At 41.0% G+C, this 14,149-nt stretch overlaps 1 protein-coding gene across 2 annotated transcripts in view; it reads right to left on the bottom strand.

Moving 5' to 3' along the window:
• The window catches only part of PLPP1 (phospholipid phosphatase 1), a 111,341-nt gene that overhangs the window by 3,962 nt on the left and 93,230 nt on the right, over nucleotides 1-14,149 (bottom strand). For both annotated transcript variants that reach the window (XM_067568586.1, XM_067568587.1), the window contains exon 5: nucleotides 886-1,062. In XM_067568586.1, the coding sequence (XP_067424687.1) occupies nucleotides 886-1,062 (177 nt within the window). The remainder of the gene's footprint in view (nucleotides 1-885; nucleotides 1,063-14,149) is intronic.

Below are 14,149 nucleotides of genomic sequence, written 5' to 3'. Positions count from 1 at the left end.
CTTGGTCACTCAGGCCCATAACTCTGGACCTCTGCCTAGAGATCTTGACATCCAGGCTATGTTTAAGTCTTAGATTCTTTTTACATAACTAAGACACGGCCTTTCCTATCTATCCACACAACTAAGCCTCATGTCAATTATAGGAACATCCTTTTTTCTGGTCTTGACAAATGCAGACTTGCTCCACAAATCAATTCAGAATGTTGTTGCAAAAACTGACCTTGTCACCCAGCTTTACTTCACCTCCTGTAACAAGATATTTGTCCTCCTTTTCAAAGCCCTTCACTACCTATCCCCCTACTTGTCATCTCTTATTCACTACTGAGGTGACGACTCTTGCCTTTGATCGACTTACGATGCCATCCTCCATTGCCCACTAGTTACATTTTCAGACAGGCACCTTCATGCTTTCTCCCATGCTGCCCTTCATACTTCGGAAGAGCTCCCTGTAAATGTCCATAAAACTACCTAAACTTAAAAAAAAAAAAAAAAAAAAAAAAAAAGTGCTGAGACCATTGCTCATCCTACCGGCCAGTACTATCTCATGGTTTTCTTGTACTCCCCTGTCTGTCTGTATCCAGCTGTCTTAAGAGTATAACCTCTCTGGGGCAGAAACAGGCCTTTTGTTTGTACAGCATCTAGCACACAAGGGTTCCTGCTCCATGACTAGGGCTTCTACATTCTATGGGGGTAACGTGATCTCTAATTCTGTGCAAAATTTTCTTCTATTCCCCACACGTACCTGCCAGCGCACTGGGAAGGTCTGTACACTTTCCCCTGAACACAGCCTGTGCTTGCCACACAAACTTGCTACAACTGGCAAAAATCCTATTTTTAAAATACCTTTGATTCTGTCTTAAGTTAGTGAACTACTTATGGACTTACGATGAGCACAGCTACCACCGCTCCCTGAATGAGTCCAGTCAACACATCACTCCAGTGATGTTTGTAATCAGAAACACGGGAGAGACCCACATAGATAGATGCTGCAATGAGACCAAATTGTGCTGTGGGACGTACAAGTCTTGCCCAATCTCCTTTCATTCTGGACTGAAGATAAAGCTGAAAGAGAGGAAAAATTGTTACGAAGCACCTGTGGAGCAGTTTCTATCTAGAACTGTGTTAAGCTGATATACCATGGCCCCAGGTTACTCAAGTTTAATCAGAAATTACGTGAGTCAGTATTCACATTTCAGAAGTATAATATAATCTGTGCCCCTGAATGTTAAGTGCAATTTGAAACAGCATAGTAACTCCTGAATATCAAATCCAATCTATAGTACTCTTTAGTATAAATACCCAACAGCTCAGTAGGATGTGAATATAAAGCTTTCAATGTTAATTCAACTGTAGTCAATGTATAGTTGTGCTACTCCCCATCCTGGGTTTGTTACATGTTGTGTAAAGGAATATAATGCATTGATTTAACAAAGGGCTAAGTTGTTTCAGAACTGTAAACTGCTGGTGCCAATGTAAAGTGTTAAGGAGTGGAAGAAAGATTCTAGTGAGCAGTAGAGATCAAATCAACATCTATTTCAACTGATTAAAGCTAGCCAGCTCTTTGTTCATTCCTGAGCAATTGTTTTAGGGTGTTAAAATGCTGCCAGATATTGAAACCCTGTAGTTACAATATTTTTCTTATTCTAAATAGGAAGCAACAAAGATGATAGCCTATGTACAGAATGAATAATTCGTATATATTGACAGCATACATAAAAGTATACAGGCCTTTAATTATACATACATGATTGCAATAACTATGGTGCTAAATACAACCTGCCACTTACTCTGAAATAAAGCCCACATAATTCTGTAAATTCAACATAAAATTCTGGTTCTAATTGCAAAAATCTAGCCAAACAAAGCTAAGTTGGCTATTAAAATGTGTTAAGGATGCCAGTATTCATCAGCTGTCACTACAAATGTGTTAAGGTTGTTTTGATCAATTCTGACCACCTACACCTGTATTTACATCACTGGAGTTAAAACTGTTACTCTACAAACTACACCCCAAAAGTCCAGCACTATGGGAAAGTGATTCTAAGTGTAGAGGTGCAAGGGACTAAAAGTTTGTGGCCATTTTTTCCTCCTCTTCCCCCACCCCCGTTCCTCACCAAAAAAACCCTTCTTTCCTTGCCTCTTGATGAAGCAGTTGCTTCACTGCACATTCTGCTGCTTTAAACGTGGGGGGGGGGGGGGGGTTGTTTTTCTAAAAAACCACAAACAGAAGCCAGACCTGTGATAACTACATGTGTGTGAAGTGTCCTACATGAGCCAAAGCCAAGCCCCAGCAGTAAGCCTGAAATGCATTTTTAACGTGCCATGGCTCAAGTTATTGCCTTTGAACAGCTGATGTTTTACTCTATAGAATGTGGGAATTCCCTTAAGTGGAAGAGGTTTGTCAGATTTTACATTAAAATGTATTATACTTAGATATGGCATGAGCTAGTTTAAGCATAGCCCAAACTTTCTCACTTTGTATCAGCCTGTCCTTCCACCACAGGTTTCATGTTCTCACCTGCAAACCTTGCAGTACAAAACAGGCCACAAGCTCTTATACATTACCTTCCCCATATAATCCACACAAAACACTCCCTTAGTCTATCAAATACTCCATTATCTCCAGTACTGGGACAGGCTAGAGCCCCCAAACTCCAGATGAGAGGATCTTTTCCTCAGTCCATCCTACATATAACTAAGAATCCCAATGCCCATTACCCACCTAAGAAATCTTATACTGGATGTATGCAAGAAGTTCAATATAGGTTATAGATTAGTAATTTATATACACCACAAAAAGTTGGAAGCATTTTACTGACGCTGTTTTAAGCAAAACTTGTTATTTTTACCTCAGCTATTCTGTATTGTGTTTTCAGTCTTTAGCGTTTAAAGCATTTTTATAGAATCCCTTCCAAATGCAGGAAATGTAAATGATTTACAATATATTTAATAGGGGCAGTTTCGCTTTTGCTTCATGGTATAACTTGAATAGGTACTGCTAGCAAACAGCAGCTAATTGGGAGCTCAGCAATAACTCAAACAGTTTAGGACACTGAAACCCGTCTAGATGCAGAAAAAAAATCACGCTAGTATCTGCCTATCATCTACAAGAGCTAATGGAGCTGGGCTATGTGCTCAGTGTTTCAAAACTGCAGCATACTTTCAGCACTGGTCAATAGCGTAAATCTTGGTGTAAGACTTGAATTATAATCTTGTGGTTCAGAATCTGAAGTGCTATCAACTGAGCCACACTATGGATTCATGTGCCAGCATGATACACAAACAGGCTGTGGCCAACTTCAAAAACCATGTGTATTTTTTAGAACCATTAAGTTTATTGTGTAAATATGTGTACAGAGTGTGCACTGTACATTCAAAGGCGCTACTTTCCAAAGTTAAATATTTGGGGAATGTTCCATTGGTTTTTCAAAGTAACTATTACATCATCAGGTAAGCATTCGTACTTCTTTCAGTCCGCTATAAAACAGGGTGTCAAAAGATCAATCCTCTACAGCACCACTTTTTTTTTTTTTTTTTTTTTTTTTTTTTTTTTTTTAAAAGGGGAGCGTCTGGGTGAAATCAGGAAAAGAAGCTTTAAGCTAAGTTTAATCAGAGTGTACTTTTACGAATTGTAAATGCCAGACAGGTTCTCTGAGGACACAGCTTATTCTGCAGATTGGTTTCAAAATGTGACTTCATTCCAACACTACAGGAATGGCATTATTTTGCTACTGTGTTTATTAACTGCCAAACAGACAGCAGAGTTTAGAGTAGTACAGTATGTGAAGCATGAAAAGCTGTGATCAACATCTTCAATCAGGGACATGTTTTATATTACCCCAGCTTTTACACTAGGATAGATCAGTGGTTCTCCAAGTATAGCCCATTCAGCACATGGTGGTCTGCATAGAGTTGGCTGGTCATTCAGTGCTGGCTCTCCTTTTTTCCACCAGCTGCTAAAGTCCCCTGCAGACAGCTAAATATACATTACTCTAATACTATTTTTCTATGTAGGTCACTGATGTAGTCAGCAAAAGGATATTCTACAGTCATGAATGGGAAGAGAGGTGGTCTATGTGATCATAAAAGGGATTGAGACAGTTTCCCTGAAAAATGTGGTCTGTTCTAGAAAAATGTTTTGAGACATTGCTGTAGATTAATCTCGCTAGTAAGAGCTTTCATTGCCAGCCTACAGAAAGCTGAGCTAATGGTAAAATGCTGTCTTTGACTCTCTCAAGCAGAATGTAGTCGCTGAGCAAAACGCTGGCCCTTTTCTGTGAAACTGTCAGCTGACAAACAGGAAACCCAGGTTTTATGTTTAAACAAACTGAATTTCCACATTAAGAAAGGTACCATTAGCCATAGCTGTTCAAGATTTGGAACTATCCCATGATGATGTGTAGAAGGTACCTGTATTTTACGAATCTGAGAGCCTTTCTGAAGACCTGCCCAGTGAAACCTCCAGCCAAGGGCAAGAAACCCTGGAGACCTTCCACACTCCACAGCCAAAGAGGATGAAGTTACACGTTTTTCTAGAAATAGGTACACAACCTGGAGCGGCATGGAGAAGTCACCCCACACAATACTTTCTGCTACTGCTGTAATTGCTTTCAAAGAGCAACAGCTTCTGTTGTTTATCACAAGTGCGTTGTCTGACATTACGTGCTCACGATGGCTATTTCTCGTAAGCCAGCTGCTGCAGCAGCAAATTGTGTCATTTTTTATAACTGAATTTACACTTATTTGGCTTAGACATTGGTTTGGGGCGTTTTGCCTTCTAATCATTCTTAAAAACTACATTCAGCAATAGCAGCAAGACCTGGGTTAACACAAACAGTTTTAAAAAAGATGAACAACACTGCTTAGTGCAGTAAAATAATTCTCTCAGAAGACATTAAGAAATACAACTTCTGTCCGGTAATCCCATAAATATATGGGATATGAAAGTTAAAGCCAGTTCCACATAAAATGTGTATTCTCAGATGCACCTAGAGGTGTGAATTCTATTACATTCATGGTTACAGTAACATACAATATGTATATAAAATACAGGCGCAACATGTAGAGTATTTGTATATGCAGCTGACATGTCCCCTTCTGATTTATTTAGGGCCCAATCCTGCTCCTATTTGAAGTCACTGGTAAAACTATTTTCAAATGGGAACAGGATTGAATTCTGCACCCTCTTGCTGTGTTTTCATTAAAGTGCAGTTAAAAGTTTCCTGCATCATTGGAAGCAGACTGATTTTCAGAGTTAAACATTCTGTCACTGAAACTGTAGAACCAGTCAGTAAACTTCACATAGCACTGCTGCAGAAAATATATTAGATCAACAGGATTTACCATCTGATTTATTACGGAGGGGTCACTGGATCCATGACAGATTAGTGTAAAAGTAAAAATACTAACTAATGCTTAAATACAGGATGCCATTCACATGTCTTAAATAGTTCCACAAGCAGCATGTGTAGGTATTGATTTGTCCATGCTCCCTCTCCTGCTGTCCTCTGTCCCTGTGTAAACGGTCATTAAGTTACTTTAGCAATGGTAAATGCCATTAACAGTGGTCAGCTCCCCATTACCCCCAGTGCTTTTAAAATTTACTAAGCTGAGACACATACACAGACATATTTTATAGAATCTTTCATAAAGTATGATTAAAGAATTTTTAGCCATTTTTCACTTAATGCTTACCCTATAATGAAAATATGGGCTCTATACCACCCACATCCTGAACACAAATTTCCTCCCAGCCTATGGGCTAATACTCCATTTCTAAAAATGGAACATAGGAGCTGAAAAACAGCCACTGAGGTTTTTGCAAGAAGCCACAGACACAAATGGAAAGGCTTTTGCAACTAGAGAATTATTTGCTATTAAAAAATTTGTTCCTCCCCCTTTAAAAAAAAAAGGGGCACTTAAAAATATTAGGTATTTATAAAGTTTATTTTATTTTAAGATGTAGAGACTTCTGTGTCTCAGGAAGCGAAAACTGCCGAGATGGAATTCTGTAGCTCTACATAAAAAAATTCAGAAACCCTTTGAGAAAAATACTTTTGAAAAGACTGAATTTCCTTTCAGGCCACAAGTACAGTTACTTCATATGACCAAAAAAGGAAGAAAAATATAATAAAAACTTTAATATGCTATACAAATGTTACTTGAAATCATGAACCATGCAATTCCCCAGCTATCTCACTGCTCTTCAGACACATTGTTCTTTATTGGCCATTAGGGCTAATGCTACTAAACCCAGGTCACATATATAAAGCTAGCTTGTAATACTGTGTGTTTTTACAGTGCTCCTCTGCCCTTTGCAAACATTAAATTAAATTAAGAGTCAGAAAAACAGAACTGATTCAAACCAATGTTCAGTTGCAAAGTAACAAATACCTAAGACACACTATGCATTTCATCTGTCAGAGTTCAGCTATTTCAGATGTCAGTCTTCAAAAGATTTACTGTTTCCATACAAATGTCCACTAAAGAGGAAATCTGGGACCTCAATCTCTGGATTTTCCCCTAATTAAAAAAAATCAGACAAATAGAAACAAACAATCTATTAGCTTATCCAGTCAATATCCCTGCAAACATAGCATTATTCCCTACTGTAGTGTTTCCTCCAGCTCATCTTCAGATGTCCCAAGCAAGAGAAAGTTTCTACAGCTTCCTTGGGAAGGCCATTCCACAGCCATGTATTTTCGGTTATTGTTTTCCCATCCCCACTGAGTAACGGTCCTTGTCTTCCTCTTCCTTCTAATGTATTTGTAAAATGTTTTCTTGTTACCCTTTATGCCTCTAGGTAGTTGAATCTCATTATGTACCAAGGCCTTCCTAATTTTGTCCCTACATACTTGTAGTATTTGTTTATATCTATCCTTTGATCTAGTTTCCATTTTTGTAGGGCTCCTTTTTGAGTTTCAGATCATTGAAGATCTCCTGGTTAAAGCAGAATGGTCTCTTGCCATACTTCTCATCTTTCCTATACAGTGGGATAATTTGCTCTTGTGCTCTTAATAATGTTGCTTTGAAAAACTGCCAATTCTCTTGAACTGTTTTTCCCATTATAATTCCTTCCCATGGGATCTTACCTACCAACTCCAAATGATCAATTCTGTCTCAGCCAACACATGCTGGTGCATATTCCAGTTATTTCCCTCATCTTTAGAAGAGAGTGAATCTTACCACAAAAAACACTTCTGTTACTAAGTTAGTGACTGGACTCATACACTCACAAAAAAAGACCATGAATAGACAGTGAAATAACATCATGGTGGAAGTCCAACTGAAAATACTTGAAATTGTTTTCAGCTCTGTCTGTGCAAAGCAGAAATTGCTTATGGCATGATTTCTCTAAACAATACAATGGACATGAGCCACTTCGTTAATTACAAATGCAATGTTTGGCCATTTTCTAACAGTAGAAAACAAGCTGAACACATTTTGTTTGTGGCTGAAGGGTCATAGAGTCCTTAAATGGAGGGAAGAGAGCACTGCAGGTGTTCCTTTCACCATCACCACAGGTCACTTCACAAGATCCCCATCACCGCTGATAACTCTCTTTTGCTCAACTCAGAACAACTACTGAGCAGTAACTGTGACTAAGTTGGATCAGTAATTGGTTAACATGTATGCAAAGACAGCAGTGGTTTAAACAATATAAGGAGTCTAAATGTATCTATGTTTAAGACTACCAAATTGGGGGGACTAGTATCACAATATAGCCATTTAGTTCCCTCTCCAATGTAAATATTTACATTTTTAACTGTGCTTCTGAACCATGCCATATGCCTGCAGAGTCGAAGGTGATGAGAGTCAACATTGTTTTGTGCTATCTGCACCAAGAAATGTGTCTTTATTCAATTCCAAGGATAACCAGGTCTCTCAAGTACTATGCAAACTTAGGGCCACATTCTGGGGACTGGTTCCTCCTCTAGCTAGTAAAATTCAGGGATGGGGCACTGGAGCTGTAACCACTTGGGTAAGTCATCACTAGAGTAAACCAGGGCTCTTACTTGGATGACCCTCTAGTCCCTCCTCCTATCCCCACACAAAACCATTTCACCGATTTAAATGGGGCTTCCAACCTGAGCTGGCTGTCACCGGTGGGTTAGAGCACATCTTCTGCTTTCACTCTGGTTAGAACCCACCCCTTTTGCAGTGCGGACAGACTAAAAAAGTCACTCAAGTGTTGAGAGTTATCCAGTGTCTTCCCACCATTGCCCCTGTGTACCCAAAAGGACAGACACGTTCTCTCACAATTCACTGGGAGAAAAATCAGAGCATCAGAGCTTGCTGCAGCACAAAGAGCCTTGGGATGTGCCCCGGAAGTCCTAGTGACACACACCGGCAAATACAGCACTCAGAAAGATGCAATATATATGCCTTTGCAGTGTGGTAGCACACCCACAGGGAAGGTGATCAACTGTAGCAAAGACACACCCTTTTATAGCTCCTTGATCCTCAAACCATTAGGCTGGTCCTGAGAACAAGTTACAACAGATTCAGGGCTGCTCTAATTTCTGCCAATTGCAACAGTCTCGAAAGGGACCTTCAGGCAACTGGAGAACGGCAGAGTTCTTACGACACTCCTATCACACTGCTGTGTCAGGACTGGGGAGAAAGACATACAGCCCTACACAGGCTCTACACCACTTCAGGAGTTCCTTCTTTCAGAGGAACTCCCCGACAGCTGATTATAATTGGTTTCTAGGGCAGGCATATCAGGGGCCAGAGCTGACCCCACCCCCCGTCTTTAAGAAACTGCATTAATTTTCAGATGCAGTCCTCTTAAAGAGAGCCAAACCATTATGGTTGAATTTGGAGTTCATAAAAACAAATGATTCATTGCACCACGTCTCACACTGGAAAAGAACGTGCTGGTTCAGTAGAACAGATGTTAGTAGTAGAAAGAAGAACACGAAGTCTCTCTTTTCCACCCCTCCTCTCATGCAGGAGCAAAACCAGTTTCACTGGAGCAGAAGTCAGACCCATGCTCCCAGCTACCAAGAGAGAGCGAAACAGCCTGGGAAAAGTGAGTTACTGTGGTCCTGCTTGCATCATCAGGTCATATGGTTCACGTGGACTCTGCTGCTGCACCTACTCCCTGAAGAGTCCACATCATGCTCTGCTGCTGGCAAAGACATTCCAGGATGAGATAATAGCTCAATTCAAGCACTAACACTGCTGGTTATTGCCAAACTTATGCACACAGCTCCACCAATGAAAGTCAGGCACCTATTCTGGCCCACAGCCAATTGAGCAGAGCCTGCAGTAAGTGCATTAGCAATATGGACAAATGTCCACTAAAAATAGTCCAAATTAATTTAACCCTAGAACTACATTCGATGCCTGGACTCCAGCACATTGTGCCAAATAGCCTCACTGGCTGGTCATATGTGCAATAGAAACTCCAGTTCTAAACAGCAGTGATCTCTATTCATTCCTTTATCATTAGGAAATTGTATGTTTATGAAATAAGAATATACACCCCACTGCTGTTTAAATTCTGCTCAGTTTGTCAGAGGATTATATGAACTATTTAACTGAAAATTTGATGGTTCTCCAAAGTCTTTGTTTCCACAAAGAAAACATCAGATAATGCACCTGATAATCCTTAATGCATTAACATTGGATACATGGTTATAGAATTAGTTTAACTTATTTTCTCCTTGATTAGAGATAACTGAAAATGTCCCTTAATTACAGGTGGTCTGGAGTAATCTGCAGTGAAATGCATTCTTCTCACAGGTTTGTTCTCATGTCAGATATTCACATAGCATTAGAAGCTATATGAGACCAGTTCAAGGGAAGATTTTGTGTACTTAATGGGTTTTAAAACCCCAGCAATCTTGGTCACAAACTAGTTTAAGTCTGATGTGTGATCTACTTTATAAAAGGAAAATGTAAGGAATCTATTTTCTTCGTGTTTAAACCCCAAAGAGCTCTGGAACAAGGTGCAGGGATCTTTACTCCAAGGAAACAGCAATTTCAGCTTCAGCCATAAAGATATACAAGTTATCATGGTGCTTGAGATTCACTCTGAAAGGTATTCACTCTGATATGTGCCTATATTTTGGTGACTTATCAGTTTGTGTGTGCCACACTTGTGATGACGTGGATGATGGTAGACCACTGCTTGCCCATTGTACTCTAGGAGAAGAAATGAGTCATTGCTATAGAACTGGATTTTTGTCTCATGGAAAAATACTTTGAATAAATATAATGCTAGAGAGCAAGAGGACAGCTGTGTATTAACAGGCAGACATGATTCCAACTCGTATGTCAAAGTAAATATTTATTTTCCTGAGCAAGTAAAACTCGGTACAGCTGCCCAATTCTGTCCTACTAACCAGAAATTAAAATTTAACTAAGGAGAATGGTCTCAAGCTCCCAAACGCATGCTTTCAAATAAATCTATTAATTCTGAATAGGTTAGATGACAAAGTAATCTCCTCAGGATGTTCATAGTTTTCAATAAGAATTTTAGTCCCCCCAGCCTCTCCCACTCCCCTATCTGAGCTCACAGAATTCCCCATTTCTCAGCCCCACATGAATGCTTTTATTTTTCCTGACAGCGCGAGACTGGTGTCCTTTTCAGACTCAGTAATAGTCCTTAGCTGGCCACAGGGGATGATTGTACATCTTTTCTTCCTTCAGTTTTTTGGAAAAAGAGATATAATCCCTGTAGGGGCTCCTGCAGCAAGAGGGCAATATGACAAGCAGCACTATCATTAGGCCTCCCCCTCAGAACATTTCTCCTGTTGTCTTCAGGAAGTTGAAGGCTTTCTTACATTAAAGTATTAAGCACCACACGGGGAAAAATAGCAAATTACTTGGCAGATACAGTTTATGAAATTCAACACTCTCCCCCACTGAGTATAATTCACAAAGCAAATACAAAAAAAACTGAGGTGCAGCATACATTTCCGTGTACAGCGTCCTCACTATACTGTGTGATCATTCAGCATGGCATGTTCGAGTAACAGAATCATAGATATGTAGGGCTGGAAGGGACCTCAAAAGGTCATCAAGTCCAGCCCTCTGTGCTAAGGCAGGACCAAGTAAACCTAGGCTATCCCGGATAGGCATTTGTCCAACCTGTTCTTTAAAAGCCTCCAATGACCTACCGTGAAAGATTCCAGAGTTTAACTACCCTTAGTTAAAAAGTTCTCCCCCTCTCCCTGGCTCATCCTCTGCTTCTCTGTTTAATGAAGCCATTCAAAGGCTGTTTGAATAGAGGGAAGGAAATATTTAACTACTGCCTCTATAGTTGTGGGGGAGAAGAAGAATTATCCCAAAGGTTACAGCAGCGTCCAATACAAAATGCAAAAAACAGCCTAGGCAATATTGTCAGGGATGCCTACTGCTCTTCTTTTGAGCCTCAGGCCTGAATTTGTGCTGCTATACATCCAGCTGTAGACAATATTTGTAGACAGTGGAAGTGCAACTTTGCAGCAATTCCTATTGTACCTTGAGTGTTGACATGAAGGACAACAAAAAAGTTTGTCTACATGTGTTTGTAAGACCTTATGAATTGGTACAAAAATGTTGTATTTAACTATTAAGAATGCTTCCATTATATCTGCAGTGAAACAGTTCAGGGCACAACACAACGGGTTGGGAGAGGGCTTTAAATCACAGGCAAGTCTGCATCTTGGCTCTCCTTCATCTGGTTCCTGGAACTCCTGGCACAGAGTGCTGACGCAGAGTTAGCAGGGGTGATAGAGGACTCAGAAGAGTTGGGGTCCGGGGAGTCACTGTTCTCAGTGCCCTGATCTGGAGTCTGGGAGGGGAATGGCTTCTGGGAGTAATGCTTCATCAGTACACCAGTGAGTAGTAGTTGTTCCCAGGAGCCTTTATTCTCCAGGGGCTGCATAACATAGCCAGGTGCTGGTTTGCAGTACTGTATTGCCTGCTACCTTCATAGTAATATAAGCTGCAACCAGATATTTTTGCTTTGTATTGCTTCCAGGATTTGCCTCTGCACTTCCCGTCTTTTTCCACACGGTCTTTGGCCATGGCAATGCTGTCCCTGGTCATTTGCCACAGCATCTCTTTCTCTGAAAAGCTTGTTATCAGATTCCCACTCAGTCCTCAGATACTGCCTCCACCTCACCACAATTTTGAGGTTTTTTTGGAGGACTCAGACTCTGATAATGTCCATGGAAAACCTAGGACAAAATGTTGTTCTCTCCCTCAGCTTTGCCAGATGCTCTGCCACTGATAAGGGCCATGTGAGAATCTGGCCAGTGCAGGTGCCATACTTGTGGGTGTATAAAATAAAATAAAGTAAAAAGTGACAAGCAGTTATTGTTCATATTCTAGACAGGCTGTGATGAGAATGGCCTCATTTAAAAAGGCAAAAGGGGCAGACCAGCGAGATACACTGTGAAGTTGATCACCAAGATGGTCCTCCCCAGCAGTGCGTCAGGAGGGAAGGTCATACAGCTAGTCTTCATAATCTCTGAACAAAAAACGGAGCCATTTCTCAACCTTAGATTTTGCTCCCCTACAGACATGTTGGAAGTGCAGAGATAAGCAGGGTTCTGCAGTGATCGCCTGAAGCATTCACTATTACGGTCTGTAAGAATGTGTGTTACAGGGCATCACAGGGAAGCAGTATGCTTTGGAGCTGTGTAAGCATTCAATGTTGATGTAAAGTGAGAACTCTAACCTCAGTTCTTTTCCTGTAACCACTGTCACTATAAACGTTTGCATTTCACAAAGACAACTATTTTCCTTATTCAAATCAGGCACAGGAGGGGTGGGGGAAGGGGTAGGGACTGCAGCTTTGCCATGCTGCCAGTTACCATTCTGAGGTGATGAATGGGATGAGGCAGGTGATTCACCAGGCAGGACAGCTGAGAGAAGGGGAAAGGAAGATAAGGTAAGGTATCTGCCCATGTACCTTAGATAGTATAGGTCTGAAAAAAAAGTTGGTAGCTAGGGCTTTAGCACAACACTGAAAACAACTGCCCTGAGTATCTGTCATTTTGGAAGAATGGGCAGCGTGGGCAAATGGAAGAAGAGAGGAAAGGGAGGCAGCAACCTTGGACTCAAAAAAAGACTACTCCATCACATACACCTACAACGGCTGCGGCCATGGGGCACCCAGAACAGAAGCTAGCAGGGCAGTATAGGATAAATAAAGTTTTTGTTTGTTTTTTTAAATTAAAAAGCTTACATGTTACGGTTCCCTCCATAGGATCATACTTCTTGGTCCCAGTCTGGGTTGCTGCCTGGGAATTGAAGTTAGTTGCTTAAAGGTAAGAACCAAGCTCACCTTCTACCTGGCTGGCATCAGAGTCCTGAACAGATCCTGGCTTTCCAGAGATCTCTCATCACCCATCTCCTTGTGCTCATCCCCCTGAGTCTTGCTGGTCACCTTCAAGGTGAGAGAGAAGGCAGCCAGCAGGCTCCACAAGCTGCGTGAGTTGGGTGGTCATGCAGTTATGTAAAATCCTCAAAAATAATGCACAGGTTATATGTCCCCTAGCAGATTTTTTTTTCCTGTTGTCCCTCATTTTAATGAGGATGCTCCTGAGCTGTTTGCTCTTTATCTGGCACCGTTCGGCAACTTGGTTGTGGCCCCTTGCAGACACTGCCTTGTAATGTCTACAAAGATCTTGATTCTGGTGGCTGGCCACAAGCAGCTCTCCCCAGATGTCCATGAGATCCAGGGTCTCAGTGAAGCTCCAAGTGGCTGCTTGAGGTATGTTAGAGGATTCTGGAATATTATCACAGCTATCGTGATTATTGGAATCCAGGAGTGAACGGGCAAAACCTAGCAGTGCACCAACTTATAAATGAGGAGAGGACATCCCATCGACTTGACTCCACAGTAAGGGAGGACACAGGTGAACAGCCAAGTCAGTAGTAGTCACCCATAAAGCAGTGGGCATAGCCATTGGAAGAATGCCAGAGTAGTTTGCAGCAGCATTGTATGCACACAAACAAACTGGACTAACTCGCTTCACAGCGAAGTCATTTCACTTTGAAAGAGGACTCCAGAGTTCGTGGTAAATGCAGAGTCAATGTGCTACAATGAACTGCATTGTGTGTATGCAGGTGTTTTCAAAAAGGATCAACTCAAAAAGCTGTGGATTAAACCTCCGTTTAGACAAGCTTGTAGTTCATATTTTCAACA

The sequence above is a fragment of the Emydura macquarii genome, unplaced genomic scaffold (genome assembly GCF_026122565.2).
Source record: "Emydura macquarii macquarii isolate MOO-44397 ecotype Brisbane River unplaced genomic scaffold, CSIRO-AGI_Emac_v2 contig_2897, whole genome shotgun sequence".
Taxonomy (NCBI): Eukaryota; Metazoa; Chordata; order Testudines; family Chelidae; genus Emydura; species Emydura macquarii.
Note: the sequence above shows the minus strand (reverse complement) of the source record. Positions and strands in the feature narration are given on the sequence as shown.